This window comes from Xiphophorus maculatus, chromosome 4 (genome assembly GCF_002775205.1).
Source record: "Xiphophorus maculatus strain JP 163 A chromosome 4, X_maculatus-5.0-male, whole genome shotgun sequence".
NCBI lineage: Eukaryota > Metazoa > Chordata > Actinopteri > Cyprinodontiformes > Poeciliidae > Xiphophorus > Xiphophorus maculatus.
Genome location: NC_036446.1, coordinates 23,895,110 through 23,914,910, shown reverse-complemented (window position 1 = coordinate 23,914,910; position 19,801 = coordinate 23,895,110). Strand labels below are relative to the sequence as shown.

General features: G+C 38.1%; 2 protein-coding genes across 8 annotated transcripts; one reads left to right on the top strand and one right to left on the bottom strand.

Annotated features, from left to right (window-relative positions):
- Positions 1-4,343: 4,343 nt before the first annotated feature.
- Positions 4,344-10,705, bottom strand: btbd1 (BTB domain containing 1). 2 transcript variants are annotated; one of them, XM_005815618.3, is made up of 8 exons: positions 10,110-10,705; positions 8,691-8,847; positions 7,168-7,273; positions 6,879-7,076; positions 6,542-6,734; positions 6,370-6,457; positions 5,183-5,329; positions 4,344-5,109 (listed from the first exon to the last, which is right to left on the bottom strand). In XM_005815618.3, exons 1-8 carry the CDS (start codon positions 10,514-10,516, stop codon positions 4,951-4,953), a joined length of 1,455 nt encoding a protein of 484 aa, XP_005815675.1. In that variant the 5' UTR covers positions 10,517-10,705; the 3' UTR covers positions 4,344-4,950. The 2 variants fall into 2 exon arrangements, with proteins under 2 accessions (XP_005815675.1, XP_005815676.1); XM_005815619.3 differs by having other exon boundaries at positions 6,542-6,671; positions 10,110-10,704.
- A 660-nt stretch (positions 10,706-11,365) lies between these two features.
- Positions 11,366-18,915, top strand: tm6sf1 (transmembrane 6 superfamily member 1). Of its 6 annotated transcripts, none has more exons than XM_023331891.1 (10): positions 11,366-11,663; positions 11,771-11,874; positions 12,007-12,104; positions 12,187-12,290; positions 12,370-12,452; positions 12,562-12,680; positions 14,252-14,356; positions 14,438-14,530; positions 14,616-14,735; positions 18,087-18,915. In XM_023331891.1, the coding sequence occupies exons 1-10, from the start codon at positions 11,572-11,574 to the stop codon at positions 18,276-18,278; spliced, it is 1,110 nt and encodes a 369-aa protein (XP_023187659.1). In that variant the 5' UTR covers positions 11,366-11,571; the 3' UTR covers positions 18,279-18,915. The 6 variants fall into 6 exon arrangements, with proteins under 6 accessions (XP_023187659.1, XP_023187658.1, XP_023187664.1 ...); XM_023331890.1 differs by having other exon boundaries at positions 11,744-11,874; XM_023331893.1 differs by having other exon boundaries at positions 11,624-11,663; positions 11,827-11,874.
- The last annotated feature ends 886 nt before the right edge of the window (positions 18,916-19,801 follow it).

The window sequence follows — 19,801 nt, the reverse complement described above, 5'->3', positions numbered from 1 at the left end:
AAATGTTTCTTTCAGCTCCTTTCAAATGTCAGCTGTTTTTTTCCCTTCTCGCTAAATATCCTGACACAGTTCTGTTGAACTTCATTTCACCTTGAATGGTTTATTCGTAGTATGTGAATAAAACCGGAAGCACAAGTAAATGTGTCACTGAAGGACTGCTTCTGATACAGGAAAAGGTCACAGCGGCATGCAGGTCACCAGTCATATGAGAGACACGCTTTACTCCTACGAACAAGTTGACACAGTTTACTAAATGTCTGTTAAAATGTGTGACATGCTTTGACACAAATGTAATTTGGCTATCAGGAATCAGGGTTTGCTCTTGTTAATGTTTTGGGGGTCACAATAATAGGTTAGTTCTTGTGTCGGTTAAGAGTGTGGCATGTATATCTGATAGCATCCATAAGTGACTGCACAAAAATCTGACAATAATTTGTACCTAAATAATACAAAATGATCTGTATTCCATACAGATTCCTTGATCTGTACAAAATAATAAAACTGAAAAAAATATTCAAGATTGAAAGATCTTCCTGCTTCTTTAATTTTTTTTACTTCAATTACTTTTTGAATGCATAGAAAACAAATGAATCAGTTAATTTTCTAAATCTGCATTTACTTACTAGTTTCTTTCTCTATAATATCATGTCAACTTGCCACAAACAAATGAATCAGAAAATTCAATCTAGTAAATGATGCTATTTTTCTGAACTTGAAGTTAAATTCAACTTGCTAGTTTAATTCGTCTACATTATGTTTTTTATTTGCCTTTAACAGGAATCCTTTATGACAGCAGTGGTTCAGATGATGTAAAAGCGGGGAGACCATGAACATAAAACTGAATAAATATGATCACAACTTTATTCTCGTCTTTCCATTAAAGTGATTTTTTTTTGTGGGCTATCGCAGCTAAAAATAGGCTTTGTGTGTCATTAGCAAAATGAGTCTTGAATTAAAACTTTAAAAGAAAACATTTTTAAGAGTGAAAAGATATTTTTGGATATTTTCATCACTCTTCTAATGAATTTAAATATTATTTTAAAAAAGTGATTGCAGACTTTGATCATTTCAATTTTGTTTTCAGCTACAAACCAAGTTCTCATGGATTGTTTGTCTTTTCTATATTTTTCTTAAGTCAGATGTCATGGATTTTCATCGGCATCAATATCAAGACCCCTCTGGCAATTTATCGGATGCAATGAAAAAATAAACACATCCCTTCCTTCCTTTTTCTTGTGTGATCTGATGTGAACGAAGTCACAAAGCAGCAGTTTCATCTGACGTGATCAAAATCCTTCCTGTCTATTCAGAGTCTTGCAGGAGCTATTGATGCTCACCATGCAGTCCTGTCTACATGGTGTTTAATTAGCCAACTGTCTAAAATCATCAGGAGACAAATTGCATAACCTCCACCAGCTGGACAAAAGGAACACACAAACATGTTTGTTTTTTTCCCTGCAGGTTAGTTTTGCTCAGAAGCAGCCAGATATACACACACGCAGAGCTGTGTTTCACACCAGAACATTTTGTTTAAATACCGTTTAAATGAGTTACAGATATGGAGGATGTGTCAAAGCACACTGCACAGGATACCTAAATAAATGTAAGTGTGAAGATAAATCATGTCAGCAAATTAAAACAGACAAGCTGCAACCCGAAGTTAAATCCTAGCATGTGTACTAGTGCAGTACATATTTCAGGAGGGACTTAAAAAAAGGAAACTGTTTTCTGAGTCAGATTGAGCAAAATGGAACAATTTTCAGAATAAAGTCATAGAACAGGAAAAATGTGAGATTTAATGTAAAAGCTGAGCAAATACATCAAACTCGTTTATTTCCATACCTGCAGGGCTGTTCTTACTCTTAGAGGCTACTCTTCTGTAGACTCTAAGAGGTTTTTTTTCATATCCTCCTCTTTTCTTTGTTTTTAAACAGACAATGTCCATTACACAACACAAACATTTCTGTCTATCATATAAGACTAGGTAGATTTCTCCCTAATTGCTAATTTTCATCTACAACTCCTAGCAGCTGTACGGTGTTGTACCAATTATGCTTGAAAAAAACAACAACAAAAGATTCAGTCTATTTTTCTTAACAGTTAACGAATGAGGCATAGTAAACACTGAGCAGCTTGACTGAGCTGAGCTCTGGATGCTGAGTCAAAAAAACCCAAAAATGTCAGAGACAGAAAAAGACACAAAGAATGAAGACCTATAGGAACCATCAAGCCTGACCCACTTGGTTCAAATTTGTTGACATAATCGGGGTTTTTTTTATCATCCTGTCTTTCTACCCAGGCAGGTTGTGAGAGCAGCCATGAGACCTTGAGGTCTCCTCCAGTTAGAGCTGTTGTTAGCGTTTGTGTAATAAAAACTATTAATTGGCAGATGGGCCAGGAAATGTAAAGTATCTAACCCTGTTTCCCAGAATGCATGGCTAAGCTTAGTCAAAAATCTGAATAGAAATTGCTACCGCCATCTTCCTATAAACTCTAAGCAGTTTATCTGTCTCTGCTGAGGAAAAGCAACCTCGCCGCTTCATATGACCATGATACTGCCACCACCGTGCTGCATCACAGTGATGGTGTTTTCAGTCATAGACAGTGATTTGCTTGTAAAACTGTAAACAAGAAAGAGTTCTCTGATTAATGCCCCAGGTTTGTGTCATAGTCTTCTTCTTTGGATGATGCACTGAGTACTGTGTGAATTGTTAAACTTTAATAGGTCTAAATAAATCCGGTCTGAGACAAAGTTTCTGATTCAAACTTTTTTTTAGTTGCATATTATCTAAAAACCCCCCAAAAGAAAAAAGGCTATAATCTTTGATGTTAAAGTGTTCACTCATATCCTGGATGTAAAACCACTTTAGAAGAGATTAGGACGCTATCCACAGTCGCAGATACGCATTATCATTATTGCACAGCAAAGTCCTCAGCAGTGCCTAATATAGTCCTGCTTCATTGTGATAAACATCTCACTTCTGCACTGTCGTGTGTCATAAATTGTCAAGAACCAACAGCAGAGGCAGAAATCGCCTTCCCTGCTGTTAGTGCTCCAGTCGAAGGCTCAAACTGTCAAAGACAGCTCATTCTGCTGTCATACACCCACCCACACAATAGCAGACACAAACACCACCACACACATTAAAGCACAACACCCTCTCATGGATTTGTAAGCTAATAACTTCAGCAATGAAAAAAAAAAAGAAATCACATGATACAGTTAGCATTGTGTTCAAGCTTATCATCTATCACTTTGTTCAATGGAAATGTAGTCCTAATAGATCCTTTAAATATTACATGGAGATGTATTTCAACACATTCCAGGCCTTGTAACACAAAACAGGTGAGAGTAGAAGCTTCAGTGTGTGTCCTACTTTTTTTTTATTACTGTTTTACATCGTGGGTGTAATAAAAAAAAAATCCTTGCGTCAAGCTGATTTTACAGAATCTTTCTTCTATAAAAGGATGTCTAAGTGGGCAGTCGGCAGGAGAAGCTCTCAGGTCTCGGTGACTCACCTGACAGCCATCGTGGATCCATCTCCTCATCAAAGCCCACTCACAGCTGTCTAAAAGGGCCCTCTTGTTTCCAAAGCGTGTCCCGCATAATGCATGTACACCTTATGCAATGCAAGAGCACTTGGGATTTTGAGATGTTTCGGCCCTTCAGCTCACACAAGCAGGAAATCCGTCAGGGCAGTGCTAGGGCCCTTCGCAGCATGATTTGGGTCAGAATAACAGAAGCTAAAGTTGTTGTGAAATAATGTTTTGATCTTTGCTAAAATCTTCATTAAAAACAACTTCAAAATAACAAATATAATAATACTCCACTTAAAAATGGGATAAAAAGTGTTTTTGACACGGCGGGGTTAAAGCGCGTGACTCATGTACGGAGGCCTCATTTTTCCTCGCGACCGTCACAGGTTCGAGTCCCGGACACTTTGACCTTTACCGCATATCGTCCTTCCTCTCATTCCCCACTAGTCTGTGGAAGTACTGTCAAATAAATGGCCTTCGAGCAAAAAAAAAAAAAAAAAAAAACGTTTTAAAAAATCGTTAAAAAAAAAAAAAAAAAAAAAGAGTATCTGCTGGATTTTCACAATGTTGCATCACTTTTTTTTTTTTTTTACTGAATACATTCATTGTTTGAGAAAAAATAAATAATTTAAAGGTATTTCTCAATGTATAACTTCCACTAATAGTTTTTTACTTGTCTTCTGCAGTTAAATAATTTCACTGATTTGAAATTTGTTTAGGAGACAGCATCACCTAGTGGCAGACAACGACAACAACAACAACAACAAAAGAACACACATGAAATATTGACTGAACGAATCAGTCGGTTTGGTCTTAGCGCGTTTTATTGCCCAAAAGCTAAAAATAAACTAATTCCGGTTTAATATACCCATAAATGTCTCAGAACATTTGTTTCCTGTTTTACATTTCAGTGAAATGCTAAGTAAACACTGTGTAATAAGTTACAGAAAGAACTACTGGCAAAATTAAGCACAGGGAGACTTTGTACAACACAGAGAAAAGGTACTTGAAGACACCTGTTTTATAAAGTACAACAGTGCACATTAAAAATATGCATCAGCACAAACAGACATAGCGAGTTGGCCTCATTGAAAGTTGTGTTGCCATCTTTGTTGTTTTAGTTGTGCAACTTCTGCACCACAGGCAGCTTAGTTGCACAGACAGAACATCAGTATTTAGACAACTTGCAACGAAATAAAATTTTAGGCCCGAAAAACTTTTTTTTTTTTCTTTTTGCAAACAGAGTTGCACGTGTATATATGTACAGAGATTCTCACACACGGCATTCTCACTTACACACACACACAATACTCCAGGCGATCCCGAGGCACTGCATCCATTCACAGAAGTCCAGTCCTTCCAGTGGCCTGAGGTCTCCCTGGTTCTTTGTACCTGCATGGCAGCATGTAAAGTTCATATGTAGTAGATGATCTCCGGTATCTGGCCGTCCTCTACCGACGTGCCGTTGTTGTTTCCAGGTGAGCTAAAGAACAGAAATGTAGTTTTGGTCCCAGTTGTAGATTCTTGGGTCACTTTCTTCAACCCTTTAGTGCCGTAATGAGAGTCTGGACCCTGTGAGGTAAAACACGAATCGGTTAGTTCAAGTTTTCGCGGTGATTTCTTCTGACGAAATGCTCAGGCTAACCTTTAGGGTGGCACATGCAGTGTAGCTGATGTTGGGCAGGATCTCCACAGGCTCTTTAAACATCACTCGGAAGGTGTTTCCTGAGCCGTCGCAGCTGAAACCGGTATCATTCTGGCCCAGTGTGATACGTTTGTCACTCTCTAAGATCTGAAAACAAGAAATTGTTGATTTATTATCAGAAGCATTGCATGTATTGTCTGCATAACGAAAGAAGAAAGAGGTTATTGATGATTTAACAAGCAGGGTGGTTTTATTTCCCTACATGTGGTCACATAAGTACTGTTTTTCATTAATAGATGAAATCAGCATTTGAAAAATATATTTACCATCTTGTCTAATAATAAAATTTGCTTTGCAAGTTGTCATTTAGGGACAAAACTGGCGTGGTAAAAGGTCCCAGCACAGACTGCACTTCTTTTACAAGGGCAATTTGTTTGGATTGTGCAGCAGGTTAATGATTGCCTTTTACAAGGAGGTTTAATCAGTTCTCACCTTTGCTTTATTATTTGCTCCTGTTGCCTTTTCTTAAAAGTTAAAAACTGTGAAAACATTGTAAAGATTGCTAGTGAAATCCCTATTTTCAAACCACCAGATTTGTATTAAGCAATTTTTTTTTTTTTTTAAAGTCACATCTAGGAGTGAAAATATGATGAGTTCCTCTGGCTGCCCTCTTCAAAGAGGATTAAAGCTGAAGTCATAAGGTAACTAAATCTATCTATGTCAGAGGTTTGCAAACTTTACAGTCCAAAGAGCCATCCTTGCTCTCAGCCCATCTTAATAAAACTTTAGAGCCACAAATATCATATAACCTTTTGAAAAGAGACATCTTGTAATTTCTACCGCATTGTCTTAAATTACCAATATTTTATTTACATGTTTTGGGTTGTAAAACAAAAAAAGCATAAAAGTTTGTGACAAGTGGATGAACATATTTTCTTCCATGGGATGTTTTTATGGAAAATCTGCTAAAGACACACAGTTTTCAACCTAATGACAAAAAAATAAATTGCTTTAAAAACACGTTTCTGGTACTTTGAGTGACATTCTGCTGAGGAAATGTAATGCAATTATTCCATGAAAAAAAAAACAACTCCTAAAAGCTATATTAAATCTATATGTAAAAATATTATCTGGCTTATCGTTTTTACTCACGCCATTCCTGCTGGACCAGAGGTTGAAGGCCTTACCTGAATGTTGACCTGATAGTCGGTGGGTCCATGTATTGAGCCATATAAGCCAAAACCCACGATGGATATTCTTCTGTTAACATTAAATCTACAGAGAAACATAAACAGGAGAACGGTTATTAAAACAAACCACGGGTTTCGTCCAGGCGTTGACTAACGAACGTAAGCTGACCTGATTCTGTCGCTGGTGCCGCTGTACCCCCACCGGCTCTCAACCTGCTGGAATCTATTAATGCTACACTCCTCCCCCCTGAGGCAGCAGCGAGGCCTGTCAATGTAGTCGACCCGTGGTTTGGGGTTTACTGTAAAGTGTAAAAACAGATTTACCACCTCCCGATCGAACAATATTCCAGATTGGGCAGGCCCTGTCGCACAAGAAAAAATATCAAACTGGTTTCTGTGGTTGGAGCTGTATGGACACATCAGGAAACATGAAGAACGTGCTGAGTGACGGCTGATCTGCTCAGGACACACTGATAACCAAACGGTCCTTCTAACAGGACACATACCGGCTGCGAACTCTTCGACGGTCATGAGCGGGAAGCGGATGAGCGGGAGCGCTTTTCCCAGAACCTTCTGCTTGTTCTCCGAGGTCGGGGGAAGCTGTTGTCTGTAACACTCCGCCTCTGCCCAGCGGACCACCGCTTCGAACAGACGATTCTCCCTGATGCTGAGTGTGTCTCTCTCCAACACTGCACATAAAGTATCTACACACACAAACACACAGAGCAGCTATACTGTTAGATCCTACAACAAAGTGGCGGAGCAGCACACACGGAGTGAAGAAGACTCGCATACCAAGGTCAATATCAGTGAAGCCCTCTGCGTTTATTGCGTCTGCAGTGCTTTTGTCGATAGTGTCCAAGCAAAGAGTGGCAAGCTGAGGCTCATCAAATAACCTCGCCTGTGAAATAGAGCAGAATATTCAGATTACAGCCATTCATTTTGTTAAAGGCTGGCTGCAGCAATTAAATAACGCGCATACATTTGAATTTTACCAGTGTGTAAAACTAATACAAAACCATGCCAGTGATGAAATATGATGAATCAAATGAAGCATTGTAATTTCATTAGAGATGCACCAATCAGGCACTTCATGGCCAATTTCCAGTCTAAGCTGCCATTTACCCCCCATTCTAGAGTGAGACATGAGAAAAAATGAACTGCAGGTTTTTTGAGAGATTATATTACAAACCTACCTGTTTCTGTCTCTAACCCTTGTCTAAATTTTATTTAAGTATCTAAGTTTTATAAGGCATTTTTCCTATGCTTTAAGACGTGAAAAAAATGCCAGTAGAATCTGTACTTTTTTCAATTAATACTAATTGACAATTCAAACAAACTATTCAATTTGTTTTGAATTATTGACTCAAAACAAAGTCCCATTTCTTGTGGAAATGTCAATAGTAACTTAATTTTGTCTTATTTCAACACTACACACATATTTGCACTAGAAACTAGACAAAAATACTTAAGATTTTATATTTTAGTTGTGTAAACACTATACTGACTGAAAATGTAGTTGGTTTTTATTCCAGTTTTAATGCATTTTATAAGAAAAAAAGAAACTAATTTTCAGGATGTAGCAAACACTTGCATAAACATGTGCAACAAGTTCCTCAGTGGAGCTGATATATTTTTTTATCTAACAGCAGAAGCACATGTCCCTAGTGTTACCTAATTTTAACTTAACTAAAACCAAAGAATCATATGTATATATAAGAATATAGTCAGTGTGTCTTGAGGCTGAAACAGAAAGCACCTTATTTTTCATGCATTTAATAAACCAGTGGGGAAAAAAATCATATTATTTTAAGTGCATGACCTGATAATCAGAGCCAATTAAGGGATAATAAGGAAAAATCCTTCAACTGCCATTGGTTCATTTCCAAAAATTACACTCGGAAACCACTACTGGGAATGTGTGATGCTTAGGTTTTGTGGAAGAATCTATGTTTTACGTCGCAGTCCTTCAAGATGTTAAAGAAATATCAAGCAACTGTAGAACAAAATGTTGAAACCTGAAGGAATAAACACAAAATAGAGCAGCTAATGTAATTAAACGCCTACTTGGAAAAACTGGGAGCCACTTAATATACCAAGAAAATATAAATGGAGATTAGACCAAGTGACTTATGTCATAAAACAGCCACCAAAAAAGACTGTGAGTGTCTCACCAGTTAACAATGACTTTAAAAAGAACATTACCTCATGTTTGAGTAAAGGCACTTTGCATCCAAGAGGATTATTTACATTGTTCAGTGTTTTTAGTTCCTCTACTATCATATATTGACTACGCAGCTGCGTTGACTGACAGTAACCTGAGTGAGAAGCATGAAGGCGTTGTCGGCTCTGAGGTGCTTGGTGAGGAACTCCACACAATGGCCCTCCAGAGCTGGGACTGCATATTTCTTTGCTGTGTACAGAGTCGTCATCACAGTCTCTGGACCAATATGGACCTCGTCGGAATACAGAAACCTGCACAGCAAAAATAAGAATAGCAAGAATAAGAATAAGCATTTTTCACCAAGCTACCCTAAGCTTCGAATTCAAATGTGAAGAAAATCTATATTTTCACGTGTATTTGGTTGAGGGGTGGGCATTTATTTTTTTACTGTGATAAATTTCTTGTCATGATAAGAATTTTGATTTTGATTCTAGTTAATGTCTAAAAATACTGTACTTGTTGTCTGGATCGTTACTTTTTAGAATCTTCTCCACTGTTTGCTTTAATAAGAGTATCAATACGTTTTAAAATATAATTAAATGCCGTTAATGTGTGCTGTGACTTCTTTATGTGACTGGTAACCTAAAGAAGCGCATTAAAGATGCATGTTTTTCAAGAGCAGTGTTTGTGTTTGTGTGGCTGTGACTGCTCTGTCATGCAGTCACAGCCAGGAAGTTGTGTGAAAAAGAAGTAGTAAATAGTTTTTATGGTCACGTTTATCGTTATTACAATTAGGCCTGTCACAATAAACAATAAATCAATTAATCGCATGATAAATTAAAACAAGCTCAATAATTTCCATTTGCATGGTTTATCGTTTTCCTCTTTTCTCTCTCTTTCTACAAGAACTGGTCTTCATTCTGGTGCTTTGGTCTCAGCCAGTAATTTTTTAAGAAGAATTTTGTCTATAATTTATAAATTTAGAAGACTTTATAATTTATTTTATGTTTCTGTTGTTTTATTTATTTATTTTGGATATTTAAAATGTCTTCCAGTGTTAAATGTTCATTAGAATTCAATGTTTATTGATCTTACAGAATGTGTTTTTCCATTATTATGCCATTACCTTTATATTACTTAAAAATGGTCCCAAAACAACAATGTCATCGTTTTTGGCAACATTTGTCATCATGACAGGCCTATGCACAATACTGCCACAAAATATTGTGATGAAACTTTAAGTCTATATTGTCCCTTACATTGTTTTCCCTTTACATTTTGTCACATAACAAAAACTTCAATATATTTTATTAGGATTTCCTACAATAGATCAAAACAAAGTAGTGCAGAATTGCTGAATGAAAATAATCTAGAGTTTTCTCCATACAGGTTCTCCATTCCGTAAATATAATCCATTTTCTAATACGCTTATCGTTCTCGAAGGGGCTGGTGTGGAAACAACTTGTGTTCCCTTGTTATTAAAATGACCTTTTCTGTTTTTCTCTGTGCATTGCTGGTGTGCAGCCATCTGAAAGCTGTGTTGGGGGGTCTGGGACCACCTGTCCCACCTTACCTGAGCAGGGCCAGGAAAGCTGCAGGCTCCACATCAGGGAGCTCTATTTCAGCCGAAGTGGTGGCCATCCCCCCGTTAAACATGGCATCAAACACGGCGCTGCCAGCGGCCAGGACGAACTTGTGAGCAGGTATCCTCTGGGCCTGTCTGCCTTTCCCGACAATGAACCTGACGTCGCTGAGCAGCTCGTTGTTGAAGAGGAAGGCGAACCGCTCCTTCAGGGAGCTCTTCGTCGCCTGCCAGTTGTAGACGGGCTCCCGCTGAAGGCCGAGGCCCGGCGGGGAGGCGGACGGTGCGGGAGCCGAGGCTGGCATGTTGCACAGAGCCGCTGCCGCTCCGCATTGTACCGAGTTGGACGGAGCCTCCGGACCGCTTTGGTTCGACGCCAATCCGCCGCCGCTGGCCATTACGAGCCACAGCAGTTTTTCTGCCTCTGATCCTGCAAAGAGCAAAGTGCTAATGATACCGTGTAGCGACCGCAGAGGTGATTAATTTATTTACGTGTTGTCCATCGCGCAGGAGGCCATTGCTCAGGTTCTTCGGTTGCTAAAGAGACGTACTTCCTACAAAAACACATTTTCCTCGTTTAGGATTGGACGGCGTCTGGCCTTGTTTAAGTCGCATTACTGCCCCCTGGTGGGCTCCTCCGTGTAGTTCCACAAATTTTCTACACTCATTCATCAACAAGAATTTAGATAAATAAATAAATGTTCCTCAATTTTAATGTTTATTTATATTAAGTGCACTTTTCGGTTTTGCTAAATCAGATATTACATATACATATATTAAATATGTGTATATTTGAAATTCTTAAATATTGAAATAATTCTAATTCTAAGATAATTAATTATGATGATTTTTGACATATATTTATTTAACCCTGAATTGAAGTCTGTGCGTCATACATTACTGACTCAAGATTGGAATTACATATATATATATTTTGCTTTATGCTTTTGTTCATATTAACTGCATTTGAATCATTATAGTGTGTAAATGTTTATTGAGCTTTTTTACTATACCGCTGCACTTTTGGAGATGATGCTTTGTTTGTCGTTTGTTATAGTCAACGACTAGATCTCGGTGTTTCTTGTTTTAAAAAAGTATGTAATCTCACAATAATGAAAAAATAACCCGCTCGCATTGTTTCCTGTGTGATTAGCATGAAACATGGCAGATTGCCCGCCTCACTGAGCATGAGCAGTTGTGTACGAGAGCGCCCCTGAACGTTGGTAAGAGGTAAAAAAAAAAAAAAAAAGAAAAGAAAAGAAAAAAACCCGCATTGATGATCCAGAAAGACGAGAGGGACAAGACTGGGTTCACAAGTGAGAGCAGGACTGAAAGTTTGATGACTGCAACAGATCCCTCTTTTCCAAACATGACACAGACTAATCGGGGACTTTTCTGGAGCTGATTTCTGTTGATTGTATTTTCTCTTCAAGAAAACCCCAGACGTTCAACAATGAGCGCTTCTGCGGGGACGGGGGTGTTCATGCTCTCACTGATGTCCATCCCTTTCTGCTACTTATTCAATTCCTTCATTTACAACAACAGGTAAGTATATTTTCAACTAACTCGGTTTGAGGATCACAAAACTATAAATGTGTAGTGCTATTAAAATTGCTTTATTCTAGAGATCAGAATTTTTGCTTAATATTCAGTGCAGAAGCTTTCTTCTTCGCTGGGTGCACAGCAGTCCTCATTCTGACCATTTCAGTTCGTTTTATGCTCAAGAAGAAGGCTCCTGTTGATCCTCTTTTCTATGGTATGATTTCCTTGTCTTGACTCTTAAAACGTTTACTGCTTAATATATCCACTACTTTGTTATTCATGACCACAAAATTATTATTATTGTTATTTTTGTTTACTAATCAACTAACTAAAGATTTCAATGCAGTGTATGCAGTATTGGCATTCCTGAGCGTGGTGAATCTGATCATTGGGCTGGAGCAAGACAACATCATTGATGGCTTTGTGACGTTTTACCTCAAAGAGGTAAAAACTGCTGTGCATACAGTGTGTGGCTCACAAACATGTTTCCACATATAGATTTTACAGATAAATCTCTGTGTTGCAGGCAGAACCACACATTAATACAGCGCATGGACATATGATTTCCTATTGGGATGGCTGTGTGCATTATCTTATGTATCTGCTTATGATTGCTGCCATTACTTGGGGGTATGACCTGTCCATCCAAGTGTGTGTCCGTACATGTGGTTCCGGCAGTAATAATAGCGGTGTTATATGGTTTGCGCAGGGACAGTTACCGAGCGATTGGACTGTACTGGGTGGGTTCTTTTCTCATGGGCACCATGGTCTACATTCTTGGGAATGCTGTGGGTAAGAACACCAAAAATAACGGGGGTATCTTTAGATGAGCAACTCTTAATTCTCAAGTGAATCTGTGTTTCTCACAGTGATATGTTATCTTGTTATGTATTTTGTCCAGGAAAATATGGGAGCCAAGTCACTCCTCTCTTCGTCCTCCACATGCTTTATATCACAGTGTCTGTTTGGGCTTGCTTCCGGATCTTAAGTCAACCCTCTACACACGATGCTCAGTTAACGGTAAGTTACTGGATTCCTCTGCACATCCTCAATTATTCTACATGGGGTGTTGCTTTAGACTCACTTGAATAGATGACTTGAACCATCTGCTACAGTCAAATCTCATCATGTACTCTTTAGTACATCTTCTGCTGAATGCTCTCTGCATAGGATATAAGACACAGAAGTGAACATTTCCAGAAACCGACTGATTCACCACGCCAATCATCAACATCAGCATTTCACTATAGTTCCAAGTGAAAAAACATATTACCAGGGTAGAAAATGAATGTTGCAGGCTGCTAAACATTTGAAATAAAGCAGTTTAAACTCTACTTTCCTGAAGGATGAACTACTGCAGTTCATCCTTTTTGTTACTTTGAGTATAAAATAGTTTATACCAATGACTTCTGCCTCCACCTGTCTGTGAAGACACAAGGAGTAAATTCTGTGGTCAAAATAATATTGTAGGGTTTTAAGGGTTAGATAGTTTTACTCCTCTTGGTTTCAAAGGCAAAAATCAAAGTGACACCAAACCCACGCCGAATGTGGATAAATAACAGATTTCAAAAGGTTAGTTTGGATTTTTATGAAGTGTGGTTATTACCAGTAATAGTTCATCAGTGATTCTTTTGTACAATGGAAACAAAACCTACAAGTTTATTGAGTTCTTGGCAGAACTACTGAGAAGTCGAATCTGATCTGGAGGGAGCGATGGAAAACACGGGGTAATTAGGTTCCAGGGATAAACATTCAGGGTAACAGTGCTAATTATAACATACAGGCATTTCATTGCCTCAAAATTAATTACACATGAAAAAACTATGATTCTCAAACTCAGCTGTAACAATTTGAACATAAATTTTAAGCAGATTTGTGCTCGTAATGTGAATCTCTGTCTGAAATAAGTGGTCAAAATGAGAATATATCACAAATTTCTTTCACATGCTGACTTTGTCTTATAAAAAGCAACACTTTAGTATGTCTGACACAAAAATAAAAGACAAAGGAAATAGAAGCATTTAACATGAACTTTTATTTCTGCACATTTTCACTCCAAACTTAAAAATACAAATAGCAAGAACGTGTCTGTAGCCGACAGTCTCTATGATAACAAGAAGCAGCAAAAACAGGAAAGACACCTGCTCTGTCAATAAATGGGAAGGCAATACTCTCCATAATAATAATAATAACAAATTTAATTGAAGATTAAATTCTTCCAGGTCATCATACTTATCTTAAATCTCTAATTTAGTAAGCACTGGTGACTGCAGATTTATACTTCCATTGGCTAATTCATATTATTAAGGAAAATAGAACCAAATTGGTAGGCTTTGTTCATATGTAATAATACTTAACGTTATTTGTATATATGAACCTAATAATAACCTATACACCCATTATGTGTATAGATCCTAGTCCAGAAAATAAGAGTACAAATTGCTGATGTAACTTTTTCAACAACAGCTCTGATCTCAGTGGTGATCTTTGGTCATTTTCTCTCAATGATGAAGACAGCAAAGCGCTTTAAGCTGTAGATGCTCATGTCAGGAGCACAGACAGTTGAAAACTAGTCGAATGTCATTTTTCAGAGCATTCAGGAATCACAGCGGACAAACTTGCTCCAGAGACCTCTGGATTTGCTGTTTATCGTCTACCTCATTCCAGCTTTGGCCTTTTGTGTCTTCAGAGGCTTGGTAAGAAACTGTGACAGGGTCAACAAGTATAAATCCTGGACTGATGAAATGATTCATCAGTGGCCCGTGTTTGTTTTGGAGGTTGTTCTGGACTGCCCCAGTAAATGGTGTGAGGACTACACCCAGCAGTTTGAGCCATACCTAAAAGATCCCTCCGCCTACCCCAAAGTCCAGGTAACTCAATGACATGAAATATGATAAAACATCATCTAAACACATCCTGATCTTTAATGTCTTAAACTGCATTCACATTTGCCAGATGCTAGCGAGCATGCTGTATTCTGGACCCTACTACATCATCACCCTGTATGGGTTGTTGGTCCCAGGATGTGAATGGGTGCCCGATCTGACTCTTGTGCACTCAGGTGCTCTGGCTCAGGTAGGTAATACTGATCATTTTGAGCACAGCGGAGGGTAGGCAAGTCAAACGTTTTTGCACACACAAGTGCAAAAAAAGTGTTTTTTTTTATTTATTTTCATTTCATGTTTCAAACACAAACTGTTAGGCATTTTGAGGGATTTTACGTGAGACAAACAGAAAGTATTCAAGAATACTTAAAGACATACCAGACACTTTAGAGATAACTAGTTATTATCTCCACAAATCTGGTCGTTATGGAAGAGTAGTAAGAAAACAGTTATGGCTGAAAAGATGCCTGTAATGATTCACTAGAGGGACCCAGAAAATCAGCCACGACACAGGAGTGAGCGGTAAACTCAGATATTTATTAAAAGGCAGCTAAAACCAGGCACACAGGATCGTCAGCTGCAGCACTGGCTTGGCGATCAGTTACTGTAGTGATCGGCTGAGGGACAAGGCGGAGATGCTGCGCTGGCGCAGGGCTCGGGAGGAAGTGCCTGGGAAGGGGAAGCGCTGATGCAGGGCAGCGCACCAACCTTGTGAAGCAGCAGAAGAACCAAATCCAGATCCGAATTCTTACTCAGACAGGCCGAGGTCATACACAATCGGGGCTGAGAGCAGAATCCGTGGGAGTGGGCGAGAGCGGTGTAACTGAAACAGGCGTGGGTCGAGATCCAGATGGGTGATCAGTAACAGTCCGACAAGGGCAAGGCAGAAGGGGCAAATCCGAGGAACAAAGCGTGGTAGTAACTATGAGGGTGAGGTAGAAGTGCTGGAAAACTACTTGCTGAAAGCGTTCGATAATCTGGCAGCGTGGTTGTGACTGAGAGAGGCTTAAGAAGGGAGACAATCAGGAAGCAACACAGGTGCGAGGAATAACGGAAATGAGGGACGTGACATGAATTGGCTCAAACAAAAAACACAGAGTACAATGCGAACATCACAGATGCCAAAGTAAATCTTTGTTAAAGTTGGTCACAAACCTTGTAGGGAACACACAAAACATTTGGAAGAAGTAGGTCAGATGAGAAAAATCCAACTTTTTGGTCCACAACCAAATGCTATGTGTGGTGGAAATCCAATGCTGACGCAGCATCCAAATAAAGAAACATGGTGGTAGCAGTATTATGCTGTGTTGATGCAAAGAAGCTGGTCAGTTTTGTCGAACAGACAAAATCAATGATAAACGACTTAATTTGGCTCACCTCACTTGACCTTTAGTAAAACACTCACTAACCTGTCAGAAGAAACAACTTATTTCCTTTAACAGATCACCTAAAAGTGATTTGCTTAATGTATTGCAGAGATTATGCAGCAATAGAGTTGCGCAGCCTCTCACTTTATTTACAGGCTTTTTATGGAGGTTGTGTAAAAGATTTAAGTTGAACTAACAGGAAGTCTCCAACTGCCACATTTGTGAATGTATCTGAAAGGGCTTCAACTATTCACCTTCAGTCAGGGTTTTTTCTAAAAATTGCATCCGTTTCTGTGTTAACTTTGTGTCTTGGTATTTAAAATAGTGAGTTAATATGTCAGTGTAATAGTTTTGGCCTTATTACACAGAGGTGAAAGAGTTCTGCGGGAAAGCAAAGGATTTTGACCAGATGACAGAAAAAGAGTGACTTCATGGTGACATTGTGGTTATTCTTTAACTTTTTCTACTGTAATGTGTCTGGACTCATTGACTTGTTCTTTAGTGAATTAACCAGGGAGCACAATAGAGACATCTATTCAGATCTAAAAGTGGAACGCTATGAAGATTGGCGGCAGCAGCTAGTGCGCCACTCTCATCTCCGCCATACAAAGCAGCTATTGTGTTTGAGCTCCAAGCTGCCACGTCACTCATCAGTGGGACTAAGGGCAGAAGGTGACTTCAGACCGAGAGGAATGGTGGTATTGGTGGTATTCACTTAAATGTCAACTGCTCAGCGGGAGCTATAAAAAGAAGCGCTGATGGTCCAGAAGGCTGGCTTGCTATGAAACACGTCCATTTTCAGTAGCTTAATTAGAAAAGATGACAGGGCGGGTTTAGTTACATTTCAAGTTATTTAGGGGTATGTCAACAACTACACGTCTAGATCCAATGGCTTACTAACAGAAAATATTAGCTGTAATTACATCATCTTCTCCTGTTGTGTTAACCTTTCATTTTACATTTAAAATATATACTATGCTGAAGTTTAATATATGGCAATATTGAAAAGAAAATACTGCACCCCAAGCTTCCCATATAATTCTAATTTATGACAATGTCATATTGATTAATTTTTTTAAATATTTTTTTTATTTGACAGAAAATATTTTTTAAATCCAGTTTTCAGCCTCACCAAATCACTTGGAAGGCGCATCTTGTCAGTGATGCATTCAAAACTTTAGTCTCTTCATCCGATCTCAGTTCAATGTTGCATTTTGTTATGATTGAAAACAAACATACTGATTGAAAGATTAGAAAAATTTGCTTGAGATGCACTACATTGGGTCAAATCTCATTTGCCAGTAAGTAGAACTATTTTATGTCATATGGCAGCTATAAATACAAAGAATACAGATGGTGTTCCTCAAGGTTTCATTCTCAGCCCACTGTTTTAAAAAAATGATCTGTTTTCTTTGAAAGGAGTGTATCCACATCCCACATCTAGACTTTCCAGTTTTTGCTCTTTCTGCCATAAAAACTCTTTTAAATATATCAGGCTGTAATGACATTCCCTCTCCTTCAGGTCTTCTAGATTCTGGAATTGCTTAGGTCATCCCAAACAACAACAACTTGAATTTTCCTCTCACTAAGCCATTCTTCCGTTAATCTGGGTGTGTAATTGGACTGACTATAATGCTTAAAATGTTCAGCTTCTCTTCCTCCTCAGCTTTTAACAGACATCTGAAAATTATGGGTGAAATATGACTGGTATTGGGAGGTTTTCATAACTTTATCCGCCTTGAACAAAACCTCTGATGCTGCCACCTCCATCTTTAGGTGCACTTTCACTCAGTCTGTGGACTGAATGGAATTATGGAATTGGGTCGAAACACATCTCAGTGTGTTTTGTCAGATATGGTCTATCAGCGTGCGACTTGTATATACCCCTCAGGTAATCAAATACCTATTAACCAAAGAGCAGAGCTGAATAATCAGCCCTGGAGTCAACTCTGAGAATATCTGAGATGTGGAGAAGCTGCTGGCATCTTTATATCAGGCCTGACATTGTTTTTTTTTTTTTTAGGCAACAGCTTCTATAAATCCCGTTTGCTTTAACTTTACATTTTACATCCTTAAATGTCTAACGTTTCCTGTAATTTTTAAAAAATCCTAGCCCCTGCTTGTTCCTCACTGTAATTTCTTTCTCATGCGTCTTTTTCTGCTCTGTTTTACAGGCCCAGTTCTCTCACATCGGTGCATCCCTTCACACACGGACACCGTTCTCTTACAGAGTACCAGCTGACAGTCAGCTTGTCTTCTTGCTTGTTAATGTCCTGTACGCTCTTGTGCCTCATGCTTTGTGCTACCGTTGCTGCACGCAACCAGTCTTCTTCCTCAAGCCAAAGGGAGAGAAAAAAACACAATGACTCGGCACCTCTGAGACAGACAAGGCACACTACAGAGGGCTAAAAGCCTTAAAAAAGCCAGAATAACTCGCAAAGCCCTGATTTATATTTGCATTTACCCACAGTTTCTGGTTTTGGAGCTGGGGTCCCTCCACCCCCTTCAAAGTGTGTGTTAAACAGGAAACTGAATCAGTGCCATGTCTGGTTGTTTATGCTGTAAATGTGATGAAGTGTATTTTGTGTATTTAAAAATATGTTTGTGGGTTTTAAACTATTTGTCCTAATATATTCAAATATATATATTTGTCAACTAAAGTATTTGCTTTATGGGCTTAAGATTTGAATTGGCAAAGAAATAATTTGTGTTTTTGTGTCTTTCCATTTGAATCCAATTCTCAAAGCAATAGAGGTTAATATAAGTCAGAACTACTTGCTGATGCATTCCTTTCAAATGCCACAATATCACCTCAATATGGATAAAACAAAGATTTATGGACAATTTCAACTTTATCTATTGATTTCAATAAAAACTTGCTTGTTTACCATTGTTTCATAAAATGGACAGGAACATGTTTTATTTTTTTTATCTCTGATGTCTTTTTGTTTGCATACATGTCCATCCAAAGTCAGTCACTATAATGAATGTATTACCCAGAGCAATCTTTTCAATTATTGGATTGGTCAAATAACTGTTGTGGGCATGTGTTTGTAAAATAAATATGAAATATGATGAATTGAATATATATGTAAAAACAATGTGTGTGTGTTCATTGTAGGGCATTTCAATGGCAGACTTTATAAACAGTGCAAGATAAGAATATAAATGGGATTTTGTGAGAATAACTACTGAAACATTTTTTTTAAATTAAAAATGCTTAAACAATTTTTTTGTTTATTTAGTTTTTGGATTGGCAAAAAAAGGGAAGTACTTTCCAGAGCCTCTTTCTGTCATTTGCACAAGATTTTGCCTGCTATGATTTTTGCAAAGTAGAAAGAGTAAAACATACATTTTTAGACTGTACTAAGAGAATAAGAGGGAAATACTAATTATAAGACTTCATAAAAATCAGCTGATTCAATTTTGGAGTTAGTTTTAGTGGAGGATTAGAGCCACTGCAAAAGAAAGAAACGTATGTTTTTTTTGTCAGTGGCCACAATCCTCTTCCGCAGATGTTTTTAATTTTGATTTTTGAAAGAGTCTAATGATAATGGATTATGATCCATTCTCTAACTGAGAAGGTGGCGATAACACTAACAGCTGAAAGTTGTTTGCCAACTGGCATAAAGTAAAAAATATAAATAGAAGGATAAATCCATAGAACATGATTTGTTGTATTTAAAAATATCAGAAAGAAAGAAGAAAATCATTCAAAAGTGTTTTTCTTGTTTTATTTCAATTTCCAAAATGAACTTTTTGTATCAAATTTTATGAGGATTTAATTTAATGTGTTTTTATTTTATTTTTTTTATATTATATCGTTTATTTGGTCTGAGTGACATTGTGGTTTACACTCCAAGCCAGTTGGTGGCGGTAAACGACAATG